Genomic DNA, 19,870 nt, shown 5'->3' with positions numbered 1-19,870 from the left:
GGTCCATACAGACATGACAATAAATACGTCATTTATATGTTTAAATATATGATAGCTCATGTTTTGTGTATAAGTTACCTTACCATATCCTTTAGAAAGTTATGGTAACGTCTTACCTGGATCTCCCTTCACTCCTGCAGGTCCAGGAATGCCATCACGACCAGCTTGACCCTTCTCTCCAGGGAAACCTGGTTGGCCAGGTGAGCCAGTTTCTCCTGGCCTTCCAGGGGCTCCGTTCAAGCCTGGTGCACCTGGGGCACCATCCAAGCCCTTAGGACCAGGAAAACCGGGTGCGCCTAAAACCAAAAAAGATCACACTTTTGATATCTCTCAAAGTGGAGAAAAACAGAACTCTATCCAGATCACTCATTAGAGAATCATTTTCTAAACCAGTATATCCAAATATGTATATATCGTTTAATATTCTGACAGAATTAGGATTGTGATAGTAACATAAACCTTTGATTTGGGTGATCATGGGGAATACAGGTAGACTGTTAAAACATGTTTGGTTATATTCAAATTACAGTGAGTAATAGATTCTACACTTTTTACAGTTTTTACATTATCCAGATAGATCCTGTTGCTGTAACTCATTTCACAAAAACCAGCCACAGATCTATGTAAAAGGTATAACTGGACTTTGTAACAGTACACATAAGCACATTTTGTGGTACTGTACCTTGGAAACCTGGCGCCCCAAGGTCACCCTTTGCTCCTGGATTACCAGGTAATCCGGGAAGGCCTGGGGACCCTGGTTGACCCTTCAGCCCGGGGGAACCAGGGAAACCAGGAGAGCCAGGGTCACCCTGTCAAAAAGAGCAGCCAAATTAAAACCATCTGCAACATTTAATTCTGTCCCACAGAATTACATATGTTTATTTATTTTTTTTTACCTTGGGTCCTTGAGATCCTGGTGGTCCAAATCCTGGTGTACCAGGCTCACCTTTGGGTCCTGTGAGCCCTGGATTTCCTGAAGACCCAGGCTGCCCAGGATTCCCGGGTAGACCAGGGTTTCCTTTAAGTCCAGGAGGGCCTATCACAGAAGAATCTAACTTAGTCTGGCTTCATCATTTCATGAGGACAAAGCCTCTGTGTAATTTAGAAATAAAGTTGAACTACATGGAAAACCCTACCAGGCAGTCCCATCTCGCCCATATTGCCTTTTAATCCTGGGGTACCGGGAGTTCCTGGTGTTCCGGGAAATCCGGAGTCTCCTTTGGGACCTGTTGTAAAGCGAAATGTTTATGTTTTAGTACATGATATTTTAAAACAACACTTCCTTAGATATTTACACAATGATACATTTTCTAACCAAGGCAAAGAAAAGTTCCTCAAGACATTCAAGGGAATTTACCTGTGGGTCCAGGTAAACCAGGACGTCCGTCCAGGCCTGGGGGACCTGGGTCTCCTGGGAGACCAGGAATACCTTTTACTCCTGGAAGACCGGACCTACCTACAAGAGGGTAATGTAGGTGGGAGAGAGTTCAAAAAATTATAAATGCTAATCTTCACTCAAAAATGTATGGGTTGATTAAAGAAATTTTGTCCAGAATACAGCTGACATCATTATATCCTGATTTCTATATTTCATGTTCTGAAATACAAACCATAAAGTGGGGACATTTTGTAAAATCAATAAAAACAAGAACCTGTGATTTATTCAGTCTTTTATAACTTTATTTATTGGACACATTTACAAAGAAATCATTTCCAGTGGTTTTACTGATCAGTTTGTGTTTTGTAAATATATTGGAATTTAGAATTTGACGCCTGCAGCACACTCCAAAAACATCCGGACAGTGACAAAAAAAAGTGTGAAAAGTTAGAAAATTCATGTCAGCGTACATTAACGAACAATACTCCATAATATGGGCATAAAAGGTATAAAAAGGGAAGATAGGTTGTTGCTCATAGCTCTATGACAAACGTCATGTGAGAATGTCATGTCCTTCACCATCTACATGTCATAATATTGTGAATAGTTTTAGGAAATCTGGAGAAATGTCAGTCCATTTTATTCAAGGCTAAAAACTACTGTTGAATAATCATAACGTTCTAGCCGTCAGAGAGCCCTGAAACCGTCATGCTTATGTGATAAATATAGCCACAGGGGCTTGTAAGTATTTAAAAACCACAGCTGGTACTTAACAGAGTCTGCTTCTGCACGCATCCAACCTGAAACTCTATTACTCAAGGAGAAATCCATACATCAACTTTATGTGGAGCAGTTATGATCGCTCTGGTCCCAAGCTCATATCAGTTGGTCCAAAACCACAGAAACGTGTGCTCTGGTCAGAGAGGTCCAGGTTTCATCTTGTTTTTATGAAAAATAAACATTTATATGTGTTTTCTGTGCTCATGATGAAAAGGACCATCCAGCCTGTTTTCAGTGACCGGTGCAATCGCTAATCTCACATGGAATGGGGGTGCATTGGTGAATTGCATATGTGAGAATTTACATTGTTTTGGAGGCAAATATTGGGTTTTGTCATTGTAACATTATCTGCTATGAACGTAGCACATGGACATAGACATAGACACGGTTTATCCTGGAACGTCCACGGTTATTTCAGCAAAACATTGCCAGGCCTCATTATATATGTGTTACAAAAACATGGTTGTGTGTGTGTGTTACAGGTAACACCCTAGAAGGGATTTCGGGTTTATGTGAGGTCGGTCTGACAAGGTCCTGGAGGGTGAGGAGGTACTTGAATTGAGGAGACTCAGGAAGTCAAGTGCAAAACAGTGATTTATTGTGCGACGGATATAAATGAAGAAAACACTATACAAAACAGAGATGAAATGGTATGAAAAGTTATATACAAAATGTACAGAGACGAGGGTCTGTCTCAGAAAGAGCAGCCACAAAGCTGGGTCAATGGCGGCTAGCCGAGTGTCCCAATGATAACTCCCCCCTCTCTCCCCACATGGCCTCATGGGGCAATTAAACTATAAGCCCCACCCCTGGATGAACCACTATCCTGGGTAGGGGCGAATCACATTAATAGTCATAACATTAAAAAAGCTCCTGTGCACTATTATTAATGTGAATTGATATGTTTCTATAATGACTCAGTCGGTTAGTGTATACACCTTCTACTGCTAAAAAGGACCTTTTTACAAAGCTGCCCTGAACTCCTGCCCAAAAATATATCTGAGTTCACCTCCCGGTTTCAGCCTTAATGGGCATGGTCCATACTATCAAAACAATGTAATTAAAAAGAAAGGTGATGCAAACACACTGTTCAACATATCTCTGTCCCAACTTATTTGGAGTGTGTCTTTATATTTACTAACTACAATCAAGTTGTTAAGTGAGAAAATCTGTAATCTTTCTTTGTGCTTTGTTTAAATAAAGAGAATTTTCAAGCCACTTTTCTTGTTTTTAGAGCATATTACAAATTTTAAACTTTTCTGTTCAAATCCAAGTTTCTTTGTTCTTAAACATTCGTTTATTCGTTCATTATCTGTAACCGCTGATCCAGTTCAGGGTCGCGGTGGGTCTGGAGCCTACCCGTAATCACTGGGCGCAAGGCAGGTATACACCCTGGAGGGGGCGTCAATCCTTTACAGTGCGACACACACACTCACACATTCACTCACACACTCACACCTACGGACACTTTTGAGTCTCCAATCCATCTACCAACGTGTGTTTTTGGACTGTGTTTCCATCAGTCCACACACCACACAAATACACAATATAAAGAGCCACTGATAAAACTGTACAGAAAAATACTATATATTAAGTGGAAAAATGACATGCGATGATAAATGTAACTTCAGGTTTACATCTATTCACAAGCCATGTGCTAGAAAGTTGCAGGCAAAATGTGTAGTTGTTCACATTGTTAGCTGGTTTGTTGATGATGTGGATTAGTGGATAGGGATTGTTTATAGTTTTTAATCTTTGAGATGCAGGGAGTCTTCTATGTGTAAGACTAAAGCCACTCACCTGGAAGACCTGGCTCTCCTTTAATTCCTTTAGGCATTTGTGCAGGATTGAAAATACCTGGTGGGCCTGGAATACCTGGTTCACCCCTGTCTCCCTTTGTTCCTACATTTCCTGGGCTTCCTGGCCGTCCAGGGAAACCATCATCACCTTAAAGGGCAAAGAAGCCATATATGTATGCATGTATGGAGACCAAAGGCTAAATTTGACTATGACTTCTTAAAGCAGGCAATAAATAAAACATACCTTTCGGCCCAGGGAAGCCTGGAACACCAGGGTTGCCAGGGACACCAGCAGGTCCAGGAGCACCCATTGCACCCATGTCTCCTTTTGGTCCTTTGGTTACAGGTGACAGATAAGGGAGAGGTCAGAGCTTAGAGCCATTTAGTATAAGCTACAATGAATGTACACGTGCTGTTAAATAAGCAAGGAAAATCCCCCAAATGGTTACTGCAAAATGCTATTCCTCAGCCAAAGAACCTATTTAGTAACATGCAGTAAGTGTGACTTGTCTGGTTTGCCCTGCTTTAGTGCCTCCCCCTATTTTAAAACAGCTTTTATTATGCATTTGTTGACATAATTTAGTAAAAAATGTCTACTAGATGAACACTTGTGAAAACACAGATGTGAGGTAAACAGTATATGACTGTATTTGTGGTAACATTTTTTATGTACAGAAATAACTAGAAATACCAAACCAAGAAATAAATTCTTGGTAAAATTCAAGTCTGGTGACCTCGGGTCAACTCAACAATGCATGTCTGACTAAACCTCTATTACCAGGAAGTCCAGATAGTCCATCTTGACCAGGTGTGCCAGGGCTTCCAGGCGGGCCAGTGGGACCAGGAGATCCAGGTAATCCAGGTTTTCCTGGGTCACCTGGATAGCCAGGGATGCCCAACCCTGGGGGACCCGTATCTCCTTTCTCACCATTCTCACCAGGAAAACCTGTTGTAGACAGGGACACATTCATAGGAAAACAACACTAAAAGAGACTGCAGCTAAATATGACCAACAAGGATACTTCAACAAGTGAAATGATTGTGATTCCAGTAAGAAATGTAATGTGAATTGTTGGTCTTTTTTCTGGTGTTAGAAATGTCTCTGTCCGCATAAAAATCTAAGGGTGGATAATTATTTTCCTACACTTACCAGGAGGCCCAATTGGACCAGGAAGTCCAGGGGGGCCAGGGAGACCCTTTGTACCAAACCCAGGTGGACCTTGAGGCCCAGGGGAGCCTGGCTGGCCAGGAAGACCAGGATCACCTGTAAACAAAAGGTAAGGATTCCAATTAAGCTTCATGTGTGTTTCTTCTTAACTTTTAAACTGAGGTTACAAAATCCATAACAAAAATCACTATGTAAATCACGTTTATTTTTGTTACTATTTTATGTCAGAATTTATCTTTATATCCTTGAACTGGTTAAAGCTGATTCCTGGTCCTACCTTTGGCTCCAGAAAGGCCATCAATGCCTGGTCGGCCAGGGTTACCAGGGTTTCCAGGAAAACCAGAGTCACCTTTAGGTCCAGGGGCACCTTTAGCACCTGGAAAACCTGGGGGCCCTTGAGGACCAGGGGTTCCAAAACCAGGCTCTCCCTGTGGACACACAAATACACTTAAGTTTAAGTCACTGCAAAGCTAGTGTGGCTGAACCTAGACACCTGTAAACTACATTGTTAACCTGGTTTACTCTACTGTTAGAGTAAGATTTCCTGTGATGCTTACCTTTGTTCCAGGAAGTCCAGGCTGACCAGGCAGTCCATCCACACCTGGTGGACCAGGGAGACCAGGGCTACCAGGGCTACCAGCAACACCAGGATATCCTGGGAAATATGTTCAGTAGTGTTAAAGGCTTACAATTCAGCAACAACTATTAAAATGTATGTTATTCAATTATAACTGAGAAGAAGAAGACTATGTCAGCTGACTGTTTATCATAAGTTTTAGTTCCTTTGTTATCATGCTTAACTGCTTGTATATTTCAAAGCAATCAGTTTAGTGGCCTCTGAAGGCTTACCTTTATTTCCTGGGAGTCCTGGCACGCCAACACCTGGGAGTCCAGGATCACCTTTTGGTCCAGGCAAGCCTGGGAAACCAGGCTGTCCAGGTAAACCTGGGTTTCCTGTATAAGCAAAGAAATTATATCCAATAAACACACACAAATTATTTTGATGATATACATCATGAATGCTTTGTATTTTATTAAGCCATGCCTAAGTGTGTGTCCACACCAGTTCAGAGGAGACTGAGCCACTATGATTTATAGAAAAGTCAAATTTCTGATGTTGTTTTGATACTTGAATGTGTTCTTTAACTTGTTTCGGGGGTTTACTAAATTTACAGAACAGATAGTTTCAGTTTTTACACGAGGCTGAGACATGTTCCAATCCTATTTTAAATACTTAATATGTACATATGAGGCCACAAAAGTCAATCATTTCAACAATGTAACAATTTTAAACAAAACCATATTCCACAGGCTCACTTTACCCTGGAGAGGTGTTCAGGTCTGTAGGACCCATATTCATACAGGTCACAGAAGGTCTGGAGTCTAACCAGAATAATCTGACACATTATTCAACACGCCCCAACTCTGACAAGCACATAAAATAATTTAAAAAATAAAAAATAAAGCAACCAATTACCGTTGCAGTGGAATTATTAAAGGTGACACCGCGGCATCTCATTCATTTGTTTTCTGGGCTCCACTGCAAAGTATTGTGCCCTGCTCTCCACTTTGGAAACCACTGCATTAATCAGTTGTTTAAAATGTGCTGTTTTCCACGTCTGTTAAATTGATCTATTAATTATGTAGGTTTTGGTCAAACTGAGTAGAAACTGCATTTAAATTCACATTACCTTTCACATAAGGCAAATGAACAGTAACATTTTACAATAAGGGGACATTAATTAACACACTTAAGACAGTAATAATCACTACTAAATGTTTATGCAAAGGAACAAGAACTAGAACTGTTTTAGGATTTTAGTAAGTCATGATCAATTATGATATTACTTAATTGTCTTAAGTTCTTATTACTTAATACAGTCTTATGCACTAGTAATAAACATATACTTATTGTAAAGGGTAACCAAAATAATCCCTGTTTGCACTAAAGGAAGATGAATACTAAACTTATCTGGTCCAGAGAGATGCATGACATCTCTGACAATTTACCTGGATTTCCTGGTGACCCAGGGTTTCCATCACGCCCTGGGGGGCCAGTCGCACCTTTCTCAGACATTGACTGTCCAGGTTCACCTTTCCGACCTACCATATAAAAAAAAGGTTTTATTGCAATAAGAAAAATGAGTCAGCAAATCTAAGCAGGTTATGTCTAAATTTATGCAGGTTAAATAAGTTAACTTGTACTTTCAAATCTAAATCCTTGTCTATAAATTGTATGTGATCTCACCTGGTGGTCCAGGAGGTCCTTGTCTTCCTGACACACCCTGGATTCCTTTATCTCCCGTGGGCCCCTGAGGGCCAAATCCAGGGGGTCCAGGGGGTCCTCTGTCTCCTGGAATGCCTGAGGCACCGGGCTCACCAGGAGGGCCACGTTCACCCCTCACTTGTACAGGGCCCTGATGGGGACATGCAGAAACAGAAGCAAACATTTATGGTGTTGATTTCCCAGAGAAGGATTAATCCTAGTCCTGGACTACACAACATTTTGAACTGTGATTTTCCACTGAAAAGAGGATGAAGTGGGGTACCAAGTTTAATCCCTGTGAAGTACAATGAAATATCCTAAACACAGCAGTGATTCAGTATGTACAAAAACAAATAGCACAAAATAAAAATCCCATCACTGGCCAACAATTTATATGAAGCATTTTCTCTCAGTTGTATTATGATTCAAGCCTACTGTACGCATATGTATTTGTCAACCTGTCAGTGTCCATTGATGAAGGACTAGAAGACGAGAAACACAAACGTGAGCGTGCGTGTGGGGTGAGCTACTGATCTCGGAATTTACGTCTACAAGGTGAACCAACAGAGTGGAGAGTGAGTGGACACAGTGTTTAAAAACTCTAGCAGCACTGCTATGTCTGATCTACTCGTACCAGTGCAGCATTGAGTAAGATCTACCACCAAAATCATTCCTGCTCTGTGGTGGTCCTGACCATAAAAGAGCAGGATGAAAGGGGGATAAGAACGTTTGCACAGAAACAGGTGGACTACAGTCTGTAACTGTAGAACTACAAAGTGCGCCTGTATGGTCAGTGGAGCTGAGAGAATGGACAATGAGTGTAGATACAAAATATGTGTTCGAAACCCAGTGATTGTTTATCATGTAGGACACTCTCATGGCACTAAGACCTTGCTGTTGCTATTCCTCTTACTTTTTTTTCTTATCTAAACTTGAGTGACTTTGCTTTTTGGGGATATATTAACTACTCGTATACGTAAATATTCCTAAATACATATATATATATATATATATATATATATACATATATATGTATATACTCACAGGTGCTCCTTTGGGACCTGGTGCACCAGGGTAACCATCACGTCCAGGTCTTCCATCAAGTCCAGGTAGACCTGGAGTTCCAGGAAAGCCTGTGTCTCCCTTCTGTCCCTTCATACCAGAAACTGCGATAGCATCACCAGGATCACCCTTCTCTCCAAGTGGTCCAGGTGTTCCCGGCACTCCTGGTAAACCCTGATGTACAAACATGAAGGGCTATGAACAGTGGCATCTATACTGTTGAATCAAGATGAAATATATATTCTTTAGGAGATACACTCATACGTAAATGTTTGAACACTGCTGGCCAAGTTAACAATATTGTTTAAGTGAAAATAAGTTAAAATATCCTTAATATCCTATAACTTTCTTTGCTTTGTTTTACATATTAACAGTAGTCTATTATGTCTTCTAACCCTAACCCCAAGCCAGTAAATAAGAGGTTAAAAAAATGTGGAGATGTGTGCTCTCTGTAGAGGATGAGTTCTTATATTCACTTATGTTCAATACATTACATACAGATACAGAAACATTTTAATGTAACTGTGTGAGGTGAAGACACTCACTGGTGGACCTGTGGGACCTGGGTTTCCTGGATATCCTCTGTCTCCTTTAGGACCTATAATACCAGGCTCACCTGGGACAAAAACATGAAACAGTCAGCATTAGTCTAAAAGTCATGTTCCACTTAAAGAAGTAGATCATAAGGTGCAGAACAGTTCTTGCCTGGACGTCCTGGTGGACCAGGAGGACCCTGTGGTCCTGGGACAGGCTCTCCATTGGAGAAACAATTCACACACGTCTCTCCTTTTTCACCTGAAAGATCCAAACAGTGACAAGATTGTGTAAGCTTTTAAAACATGTTTGCATTTCTATTTAAATCAGGAAGTGCTGGCCCACCTTTCTGGCCTATCTCTCCCGGGAAGCCACGGTCTCCTTGGGGACCTGAAACACCAGGAAGGCCATTGACACAGTCCCCTTCTCCACTGGATATTCCTGGATTACCTGGAGGCCCTGGCAGTCCTTGTAAGCCCTGAATACCAGGTCTTCCAGGTGGACCTGGTAAAGAAACTCCAGGCTGTCCCTCATCTCCCTTCTGTCCTCTCTCGCCAGGATAACCAGGAGGACCTCGAATCCCAGGATGGCCAGTTGCTATGAGACAATGCAAATTTATGAACACACACATGTACTCATGCTACCTGTATTAAAGTAAATTAATGGAATGATATCATTTATTTCTGTGTTTTAATAATAATACAGGTGTATTTTTTTCTATAATGAAGCAGTAGGTTTTCTCGCACCTGGAACACCTGGTTGACCGGGTGGTCCTGTGTTACCTGGGAGTGGCCAAAAATGAATCAAAACATAACTGAAAGATCATAAACATGTAGACTTTTATACATGATATGTGTATCAATACATGAATTTCTGAGGCAAACATTTTGAGAAGGAATTTATTCCAGGGATACGAATTCCTCAGGCTTTTTCATACAGGCTTTTTATATAGTTTTACCTGGTGGTCCTCTTTGTCCTTTCCTCCCAGGGCCCCCTGGGAAACCAGGATCTCCTTTAGGCCCTTCACGACCCCCGTTCGGGTCACCGATCACCTAAATGAAGAATTTGACGAGAAATGATCAGTATCAATTTAAAAACAATTTCATTTCAAATCAGAAATGTAATCATTACAAAATCCTGTACATGCAATCCATGGAAACGACTTTGCAGAACTACAATTAAAACATGAGTAAATGTATAACATACAGAGCCTGGAGGTCCTGGAGGTCCTCGGTCACCCTTGTCCCCCTAAGTGAAGGTAAAAGTTCAGTGTTACAGCTGGAGCTCCATAATTAACAGTGTAATCACAATAATGTCCCTGTTGCTATATGAAATACCAAGACCCAAAACAAAGCAGTGCACAAACAAGAGTGTATATATATGATTCTCAATTCCTCGACTAAAAGTGTAAACAGTTGCATAATCTTACTCTTTCACCATCTCTTCCTGAAATACCAGGAATTCCAGGTTCTCCTTTATTACCCTGAGAAGAAACAGATATTATTAGTCTTTAAAATGTACCAATAATGTGCCGCGTTGTTCTTATTGGAATGCTGTATGAACAAATAAATATAAAAAATAAAAATCTCACCGGAAATCCTGGAGGACCAGATTCCCCATCTTTACCAGGCTTCCCCTGTAAAAAAAAAACAAGCAATAGTGTCAGATAAAAGAGTACGAATATGAATGCATCATCTTAGGGTTTGTGATCTCTCACCCTCTTTCCAGCTTCTCCTGGCTCTCCTTTTTCTCCTTTTGGACCACCGGGTAGACCCTGTCAATCAAACCCAGCTACATTAGAACTCAGATATTTATCAGCAAGAGTTTTGCAATGCGACAAACTGAGTATCTCTTAATAGTATCATATCTAAAGGAAATAGCTACATATAACTGAACATTTTCAGACATATCTGTGTCATTTTAATACACAGAACCTCAAAAGCACAGAACAGAATAGAACCAAATACACATATTCAGGCGAGGAGAGAATACAGAATACATACAGGTTGGCCAGGAGTGCCAGGCTGTCCAGGAGGTCCAGGTGGGCCAGGATCACCCTAAAATTAAAGACAAAAAGCTAGAAATAAGTAATGTGATGAGCCTAAATGTGTATAAATGAAGTCTGACTAAGCAGACGTGTAATTTCACAAAAAAGGTATTTAAATAATTTAGAGCAGAAATGTGTGTAATGTACATAGTGAATTAAATATATCAGAGATTCCACGCACAGAGATATCAGTGATTATATATATATATTTATATATATATATAAAACATGGGGCTCTTCAAAAGCAAGTCTGTGTGTGTGTCTTACGAGCACATGATATTCAAAACTTGTCCAAAATATAAACATTCCAAAACACATAAGATTTATTCAAGGTTCATTGTAATATGTATTTAGTAATGTACAGCATTCAAAAATCCTGCAAAATTCTTATTTTTAAGAACTGTCCCTACAAATAATAAAAAAAGGGTTAATAGTGTTATTAGTGCCTACATCATCATTTCTTTACACTCACGTATACTGTGCATAAACTCACACAATACATAACAGGAGAAATATTTTGGCCACCTAATGGTTCATGTAAAAATATTCATACACTTGCCGTGCTACCATCTAGTGGTTAAACTGTATATTTAGCAGAGGCTGAGTGTTACATGCCAGAAAGGCTGTCTGTTTTTTTCTCTCCACAACCCTTTTTCCTTGCTCTCTTAATCCTGTCCTATTACAGGTGATCAACTGCAACTCCTGTATCTGGCCAATGAAAGGAGCTGTTTCTGGAGTGAAGGCGGGGCTTCTGGTTTAAAGGTGGCCCATGCTGGAAGAAGAGAGAGAGAGAGAGAGAGAGCTGGGGAGAGGAGGCCATGTTGTTTTGTTTGTGGCTAACTTGCTTGTTTGTGGCTAACTTGCTTGTTTGTGGCTCACTTGTTTGTTGTGGCTAAGCTACTTGTTTCCCTTGTGGAGTTAAAGTTGGTATCTAAGTAAATGTGACTATGTGCTAACCTTTAGTTGTCCAGTACCTCAGCGTGGACAGGCTAGTAAAAATAACCAACAATATTGATAGTAAATTATTGTATACACTAGGTAAGGGGCGAGTGCCACTCATGTATTTTTTCTTAGGGAAGTTAGTAGGTTAGGCAGGCAAGTTGTTTTGTTCTTTTCTTTTCTTTGGCACTGTCCATAGTCCACCTGAGTGTGTTGCCTATGTGAATAACTCACCTTTGTATACTTTTTGTGAACTCTAAATGTAGTTTCATTTGTCAAGTTATTTTGTGCTCTTTCTTTCTTTTTCCATGTTTGTTTTCCTTTGTCTGGTTACTGAAGTTAAATTAAATCTAATTAAGAGCAGCAGTTGTGTGGGTTGTCTTAAACTGTCATCAATAGTACCTGATTTTCACACATCTCATGTTATGTCCTCTCTTACCCCTGGTCATTAAAACAAGCATAGAGAGAGGACGGTAACACTGAGGAGAGGTGAGACTACTGATCTGAGGTCTTGCAGGTTCATACATACAATGGTGCTGAAACATCAGTTCAAAAGGTTTACATTTCAGTAGGATATTCATCACAAAAATCTAAAAGCTGAACAAACAACAACATCCCGCTGATAATTACATACCCAGGGTTCATTTATAATGCTCTAACTATAAATATATATATTTACATTTGTCTTAATATTTTATTTAATGGGTCATTTGCAGGGGGCGGCACAGTGGCGCAGCAGGTAGGTGTCGCAGTCACACAGCTCCAGGGGCCTGGAGGTTTTGGGTTCGATTCCAGCTCCGGGTGACTGTCTGTGAGGAGTGTGGTGTGTTCTCCCCGTGTCTGCGTGGGTTTCCTCCGGGTGCTCTGGTTTCCTCCCACAGTCCAAAAACACACGTTGCAGGTGGATTGGCGACTCGAAAGTGTCCGTAGGTGTGAGTGTGTGAGTGAATGTGTGTGTGTCTGTGTTGCCCTGTGAAGGACTGGCGTCCCCTCCAGGGTGTATTCCCGCCTTGCGCCCAATGATTCCAGGTAGGCTCTGGACCCCCCGCGACCCTAAATTGGATAAGCGGTTACAGATAATGGATGGATGGAGGGTCATTTGCATTGCCTGTTAAACACATGCTTATGGTGCATTTACACTGATCCAATGCAGTGTTTCACAGCATTATTCATTTTCAATGGGAGCTGCTGGTTTGTATGCACTTGCACAATTTATGATGATGTGTCGCATGTGTGTGTGTGTGTGTTTTGTGCCATAATGTTAAGCAGAACTGAATATGCAAACGAGTCATACGAGAACATAGAGGGTCACATGAGTGACGTAATGTGTGAAAATACATTCAGTATTCAATATATTGATTATTGAATGCCTTTATTATGCACACATGCAGCCAGCTGAAGTCAGGGTATGTGTTCAAATCCGTTTCTGTGTAACAACAGTGTAAATGCAGTGTTAATATCTCAAGTTTCTTTCTGTCCTATAGAGTAGAGTAGAGTAGAGTAGAGTAGGTAAATTCCTCTCTGCATTTAACCCATCCATGGCAGTGAACACAAACACATACTAGTGAGCAATTCTTCACACACTAGGGGCAATGAACACACACACAACCGGAGCCACCACTTTGGCACTCAGGGAACTAGTGGTGATTGCTCTAAGACTGCAAGTGAAACTCAGCTTCCCCTAAAATGTAAAAAAAGAAGTGATCGAATATATACTGTTGTGTGTACATGTCATTGAATAAATATGCACTACAACTTTTGTTCAGAATCAGCTTCTTATCACTGGTAAAGACGCGGCTTTCCCGCAGATTCACAGTGCTTTAAACAGTGAGGACGCTGAGCGTCCACAGATTTCAATAGCGAAGCAGCAAAGTGCAGCAAAACGAGACGAATCATTGGATAAATGCTGGGCTTTGTCCCGCCCATCGGACACTCAGCGTCTCTGGGGGTCTATGGGGTAGTGGGCTGGCCTCGGCTGGCCCGGACACTCAGCTTCTGCATGATGATTGGATGATCTGTCTGAAGCTGAATCCCTTTTTGATTGACAGCGAAATGAGCGAATTAGCGACCCTTTGGTGTAAAGATCCGTGGGAGCACAGGCGGACACACTTCACATGGGCCAAGGCCGTTTAAGCAGCCTAGCTCTGCTGGTCATTGAGAGGACACTAGTCAAGTCCCTGGAAAAGACGCCTTGTTGGTACGACAGGGTCACAGATCATTTTCTTGAAAAGCAATGGAGGGTAGAATTTACGTATAAATAAACCTACACATTTTATGATGTAGGCCGAAACTGAGCTTCCCCTCCTTGAAAGACCAGCATCCGCCACTGCAGGGAACAGTTCAGGGTTCAGGTGCCTCACTCAAGGGCACTTTAGTCATTAATATGTGTCAGTGTTTAGTGTTAATTTCTCATGTGAAAGTAACCTCAATCGTTTCAATTTATCTTTTTCAGTGTATCACAAATGGCTATATGTCAATAAACAAGAACACAAAGAGCAATTGATGTACAGCACAATAGCACCCCATTGTCTCACAATTCCTAAATAGTGCATTGAGACTGTGAGAAATAGCGCCCCATGTGGTGCAATTCCTAAGCTTAGCCCGTGGGTATGTATTTGAGTGAGTAAGTGAGTGAGTGAGTTACAAAACATTTCTTTGAGGTGTTTTAAAAGGATTACCTTTTCTCCTCGCTGAATCACTATGTCTGTTGGACTTGTTAATTCACCAACTTGCCCTGGTGGTCCTGGAGGACCCTTTAGTCCTGGTTCACCCTACACACAGACACACAGAAACAAAAAAAACACCCTGAATTAATAAAACTGTCACCCAGTATATGTTTAATTAGTATTCTAATGGTAGTTCATATTTTAAATGTGTTCTATTTTTGCCAGTTGTTTCCTACCTTTTCTCCTTTAGGACCTTGGAAGTTCAATCCCATATTGCCCTATATAACAGTGGTAATATGAAAAAAAATATATATATACATCAGCAGATTTATGTCTCAAATACTCAATCTAAAATAGTGCGTTTTTCGTTTTATGTTTAGCTTCATTTTTGTTTAAAGTTTAATGGGACAAACAATGTGAGTGTCACGCCCTCGTCAGGTCTGTTTCCCAGGCCATGTGCTCTTTTAGCACATGGCTATGTTTGTTGTTGTTTCTTGTCTCCGCCTTTGTTCCGCCTCCTTGTTCGTCACCCTCGTTATCTGTCTCAGGTGTGTCTCGTCTGTTCGTGTATTTAAGTCCCCTTCTCTCACTTCCTGTTGTCGTTCATTTGTATTGTTTGTTTTCAAAGTCATGTCGGTTTGTGTCATTTCTGGTCATGTCATTTCGTTTTTCTCTCCAAGCCTTGTCATTTCTTTCCTCTAGTATCGTTGTTTCGCCTCCAGTGTTTCCGTGTCTTGTTTCTTAGTTCGGTCTGTCTGTCTCTGTCGTTTTCCTCGTTTCATTTCATAAGTTTAGTTGTTTCCGTAGTTGCCAGTCTTTGTTTTGTTATATCTTGTGTTTCATTAAAATTACTGTATTTTAGCAAGTGCGTCCGCCCCAGTCAGTCCTCCCAGTGATCCGTGACAGTGAGAGTGGCAAAAACAACTCTTTGTCCTGATTTAGCAATGAAGTCAAGTTCATCTATAAATGTAAAAAAGTAGTTTGCTCCCCCCCCCCTTTATAATCAATGAATTTGTCCATTATAAAAGAAGACAGTAGGTACTTGAAATGTACTCTTTAGTTTCAGATGTTCATTCAGGGAACAGAGTGTGAACAAGAAAGATAAAATCTAAATTTGTAATCAACAATACTGACTGTAGAGAGATCAGACATAACAATAAATATAAATAAAAGATAAAAGCTAAAGCTTACCTTTGGTCCTGGTGGGCCAGGAGTGCCAGGGGGGCCCTAAAAAATGATCTCATTAAATGTCTTTTTTTTTTGACTTTTTGATTTTAAACAAAAACACTCTGAGAAAGACAGCAGGGAGGAGTACAACTGTAATATCTTACCTGAAAACCTCTCGGGCCAACAGGACCAACAGGGCCAGACAAACCAGGAGGTCCCGGTGTACCCTACAAATGCAGCATCACACGGAGAGTATCAGTCACACAATGAAAGCACTATTTCAACATATTTACAATGGTTGGTAGATTTCATGACTACACGAATTTGGTCCAAGGCAGAATTAATTGTAATAGTCCAGAAAAACAGTATCAGTGAAACTGAAAATACTGCAGTAAATTTCAGACAAAAACAAACTACAATCTGTAAAAATTACAATCCCATGTGATAATAACAATAGTTCACACAAATAACCACATTTAAACTAATATAAACATCTTGCTGAAGGTGAAACTTGGGAGACTTACTCTGGAGCCTGGTCGTCCAGGGTCTCCAGGTTCTCCTGGAAATCCAAAGTCGTCACTGTGAATGACATCACCAGGGTCTCCCTGTAAGAATGAAGACAAGAGAGATCAAAATGGCAGCACTGGATTTTATTGTAAAGTAGTAATGTTTTTTCGATTAGGCTCTGAATATGTGTTTTCCTGCTTTTGTGTGGGTCAGAAAATTGATTGGGTTGCTTGATTTTAACAAAGGACCAGTAAAAGACTAGTGGCATTTCCTCCTCCACATATGGACTTGTGTTTTCCTGGACCCTGCATATTCTCATACAATAGATGTCAGGATTTCTATAGATTAGTTTTAAAATTAAGCAGCAAATAACTGACAGCCACAAAGCTGCTTTGCTAATTGTGTAATTTCACATGTAAATGCCTTGAAAAATGTGGAGCATGTTTTATATTTATTTTATATTTATGTTTTTTACATATGCAATATTAATGTTAATTTAACATTTATCTGTTTTGAACTTGAGACATTTCAAATGAAGACTTACTTTCTCTCCTCGCAAACCAGGAGAACCCTAAAAAGGAAAAGAAACATTACATAGACTTAGGGTGAAATAAAAAAGTACAGGTTAAAAAATTAATCAAAAGGTTTAGCAATTTAGGAAAGTGTTCTCAAAGACCACTTTACTTACCGGCTGACCAGGAGAACCGGGGGAACCTGGACCTCCTGGAAATCCTCTCTCACCCTGGGAGCAAAACACACCATGAATAAGTTTACATTCATTTGACAGGATGTACACACAGACATTATTTAATTATATGAAAAGTTTGCCAGTCAGAGTTGGTCTATTAATCATTACAGTGAATCACTGATCAACAACTCTAACTATTCTTATTACTGTCAGAACACACAAGAGAAACAAGATGAGAACACATTTTATGAACCCCAAAAGAAATTGCAAATGGCCTAGACTTATCAAGTAAGAGGCCTTAATACCTCAGTAGTTTCTCTTACGCAATCAATGATCTGCCTACATCTTTGACCAGAGATAAAGAGAAACCCCTGCAGCCTCCAAGCTGTTTTTTATCATGTGTCCTGATTGGATGACCTACCTTTGTGCCATTACACCCTGCAATTCCTTTAGGACCTGGAGGACCATCTTGTCCTGGAATACCCTGCCAACCACGGAAGGAGAACACAATAATAAGAAATTGATATCAAACAAATAGGTCCAATAGAAGAGCATCACATCATAGCATAGCATAAGAGCATATACTTTAACAGTTGGTTTAAAGCCCATATAGAAGTACATTCTTTTATATTATATTCTTTATTTTTACACTACATTTACCATATAACATATATAACCTACTGTAAGTTATGTTGACTTGACTTGGACTGGACATTCAACTGAGACACTACTCTACAGACTTGTGTCTTGACTCATATTTTGTTACTTGAGAACATCTCTGACTAATACTCACTGGAATCCCTGGGGTTCCTGGAAATCCAGGCAGTCCAGGAGGTCCCTGGAGAAAGACACAAAATCAAGTTTTTATAAATACATAATTAGCTTTTCTTTTATATGAAATTGTGTGTAAAGTCTCACTCTTATTCCTTTAGGCCCAAGTGGTCCAGAAGGTCCATCATCACCCTGGGTGAAAAAGAGCAGATGATTATTATTTCCTTCCTAATTACAAGTAATCACATAAAATAATCTGGATGGTAACTGTGAGTAGTCACTCATTAATGATGTGAAACAGTGTTGACCACTGACCCTCTCTCCACGAGGTCCTGGTACCCCCTCTGGTCCAGGAAACCCTGGTGGCCCTTGCTGGCCAGGCATTCCTGGGAATCCTCTGTCACCCTGAGAATACAAATTTAAAGTCATAGTTTAATTCCACAGTATAACATATGAGGGGTGGCAGGCTGGAGCAGCAGGAAGTGTCACAGTCACAGCTCCAGGGTCCTGGAGGTTGTGGGTTCAAGACCCCCTACGACTGACTGTCTGTGAGGAGTGTGGTGTGTTCTCCCTGTGTCTGTGTGGGTTTCCTCCGGGTGACTGTTTGTGAGGATTGTGGTGTGTTTTTCCTGTGTCTGCATGGGTTTCCTCCGGGTTACTGACTGTTAGGAGTGTGGTGTGTTCCCCCTGTGTCTGCGTGGGTTTCCTCCGGGTGACTGTCTGTGAGGAGTGTGGTGTGTTCTCCCTGTGTCTGCGTGGGTTTCCTCCGGGTGACTGTCTGTGAGGAGTGTGGTGTGTTCTCTCTGTGTCTGCGTGGGTTTCCTCAGGGTGACTGTCTGTGAGGAGTGTGGTGTGTTCTCCCTGTGTCTGCGTGGGTTTCCACAGGGTGACTGACTGTGAGGAGTGTTCTCCCTGTGTCTGTGTGGGTTTCCTTCCACGGTGCAAAAACACACTTTGGTAGGTGACTCAAAAGTGTCCGTAGGTGTGGGTGAATGTGTGAGTGTGTGTTTATTAAATGCATTATTTGTAAAGTAAAAATAAATAAATAAAATGGCAATGATTTTCTATTTTTTAAGAGTTAAGAAATTAAAAAAAAAAAATTTACAGCATGTTTTAAGTCTTTTAGAGCACAATTTATTATTTATTGACATTTTTAAAATGCTTTCATTCAGCATATATACTTTCATTGTGTATGTTCTCTGTAGAGGGCTCATACATATTATTACTTTAAAAAATCATGACAATTTGACACAAAATTTCAAATACTGGGACATGCAAAATTTAACAAACCAATGTAACACATAAATACAACATTCATCCATTTGTTCCTTTTTTGTAACTACTACAGTAAGATATTTTCATTAAATTAATTTGTTTATTATTTGTTATATTGCGATGGCAAAAGGCCAAGAATAAGTCTAGGGCTGAAGGTGTTTGTTTTGAGAAAATACACACTTTCAGATACACATCACTTTACCCTTTGTTGTCACTAACAAGAGCTTAAGACAAAAATCTCTTCTGGCAGCACGTCAATACCATCTACCACCTCTGTCCTAGGTCCCTAACTGTAGGGTACTGCAGTAGGAGGAGAGCTGAGCTCTGCCATGTCGCGTAGGCACCAAAGAAGTGATCCATCTACTCCATATTCAACTGATGTGTAAAGTGATGAGTAAAAACACATCTGCGTCTGCGACGTAGAGCTGTCGCCGGCACACAGTTTCACTCTTATAAAGCAATGGTGGTTATATAACCATTGTATTCTGCAGTATTCTCATTTAAAAACTTTCATCTGCTCCAGTGTACATTAATTCAGTTATGTTCAATACATATAAATAATAATGATATGTATAATATCTATAAATATTTGTCTAATGGTGTTTAATAGAGATCTGTCTCTTCAACAGTTTAGCTCTTCATATTTGTGTGGGAAGGTATATGAAATGTTTCAGCCTGCCTTTAAAAAGAGCTAAAATACAGGGCATATGTCTAACACAACAGTCTTTAACAAATAATCATCAGTGAGGTTACATCGGTGAAGCCATGGTGACGTTTAAAACAGCAGGATTACTTCAGTAATGAAGACTATGCCAAAGCGTAA

The 19,870-nt window shown here is 40.4% G+C and overlaps 1 protein-coding gene across 1 annotated transcript in view; it reads right to left on the bottom strand.

Moving 5' to 3' along the window:
* The window catches only part of col4a5 (collagen, type IV, alpha 5 (Alport syndrome)), a 53,136-nt gene that overhangs the window by 11,311 nt on the left and 21,955 nt on the right, over positions 1-19,870 (bottom strand). Inside the window, exons 3-38 of the mRNA XM_066680407.1 lie at positions 18,088-18,177; positions 17,920-17,964; positions 17,795-17,839; positions 17,423-17,485; positions 17,002-17,055; positions 16,858-16,884; positions 16,331-16,411; positions 15,971-16,033; positions 15,831-15,866; positions 14,876-14,917; positions 14,652-14,744; positions 10,991-11,044; positions 10,705-10,761; positions 10,579-10,623; positions 10,417-10,470; positions 10,194-10,235; positions 9,946-10,039; positions 9,734-9,769; positions 9,333-9,584; positions 9,159-9,248; positions 8,999-9,069; positions 8,436-8,627; positions 7,374-7,542; positions 7,136-7,228; positions 5,975-6,079; positions 5,683-5,780; positions 5,403-5,553; positions 5,108-5,221; positions 4,736-4,903; positions 4,202-4,291; positions 3,959-4,105; positions 1,358-1,456; positions 1,137-1,226; positions 897-1,036; positions 683-809; positions 117-296 (exon numbers count right to left, since the gene is read on the bottom strand). Of these exons, the coding sequence (XP_066536504.1) occupies positions 117-296; positions 683-809; positions 897-1,036; positions 1,137-1,226; positions 1,358-1,456; positions 3,959-4,105; positions 4,202-4,291; positions 4,736-4,903; positions 5,108-5,221; positions 5,403-5,553; positions 5,683-5,780; positions 5,975-6,079; positions 7,136-7,228; positions 7,374-7,542; positions 8,436-8,627; positions 8,999-9,069; positions 9,159-9,248; positions 9,333-9,584; positions 9,734-9,769; positions 9,946-10,039; positions 10,194-10,235; positions 10,417-10,470; positions 10,579-10,623; positions 10,705-10,761; positions 10,991-11,044; positions 14,652-14,744; positions 14,876-14,917; positions 15,831-15,866; positions 15,971-16,033; positions 16,331-16,411; positions 16,858-16,884; positions 17,002-17,055; positions 17,423-17,485; positions 17,795-17,839; positions 17,920-17,964; positions 18,088-18,177 (3,397 nt within the window). The remainder of the gene's footprint in view (positions 1-116; positions 297-682; positions 810-896; positions 1,037-1,136; positions 1,227-1,357; positions 1,457-3,958; positions 4,106-4,201; positions 4,292-4,735; positions 4,904-5,107; positions 5,222-5,402; positions 5,554-5,682; positions 5,781-5,974; positions 6,080-7,135; positions 7,229-7,373; positions 7,543-8,435; positions 8,628-8,998; positions 9,070-9,158; positions 9,249-9,332; positions 9,585-9,733; positions 9,770-9,945; positions 10,040-10,193; positions 10,236-10,416; positions 10,471-10,578; positions 10,624-10,704; positions 10,762-10,990; positions 11,045-14,651; positions 14,745-14,875; positions 14,918-15,830; positions 15,867-15,970; positions 16,034-16,330; positions 16,412-16,857; positions 16,885-17,001; positions 17,056-17,422; positions 17,486-17,794; positions 17,840-17,919; positions 17,965-18,087; positions 18,178-19,870) is intronic.

The sequence above is a fragment of the Hoplias malabaricus genome, chromosome 9 (assembly GCF_029633855.1).
Source record: "Hoplias malabaricus isolate fHopMal1 chromosome 9, fHopMal1.hap1, whole genome shotgun sequence".
NCBI classification, from domain to species: Eukaryota; Metazoa; Chordata; class Actinopteri; order Characiformes; family Erythrinidae; genus Hoplias; species Hoplias malabaricus.
This window is presented reverse-complemented; position numbering and strand designations above follow the sequence as displayed.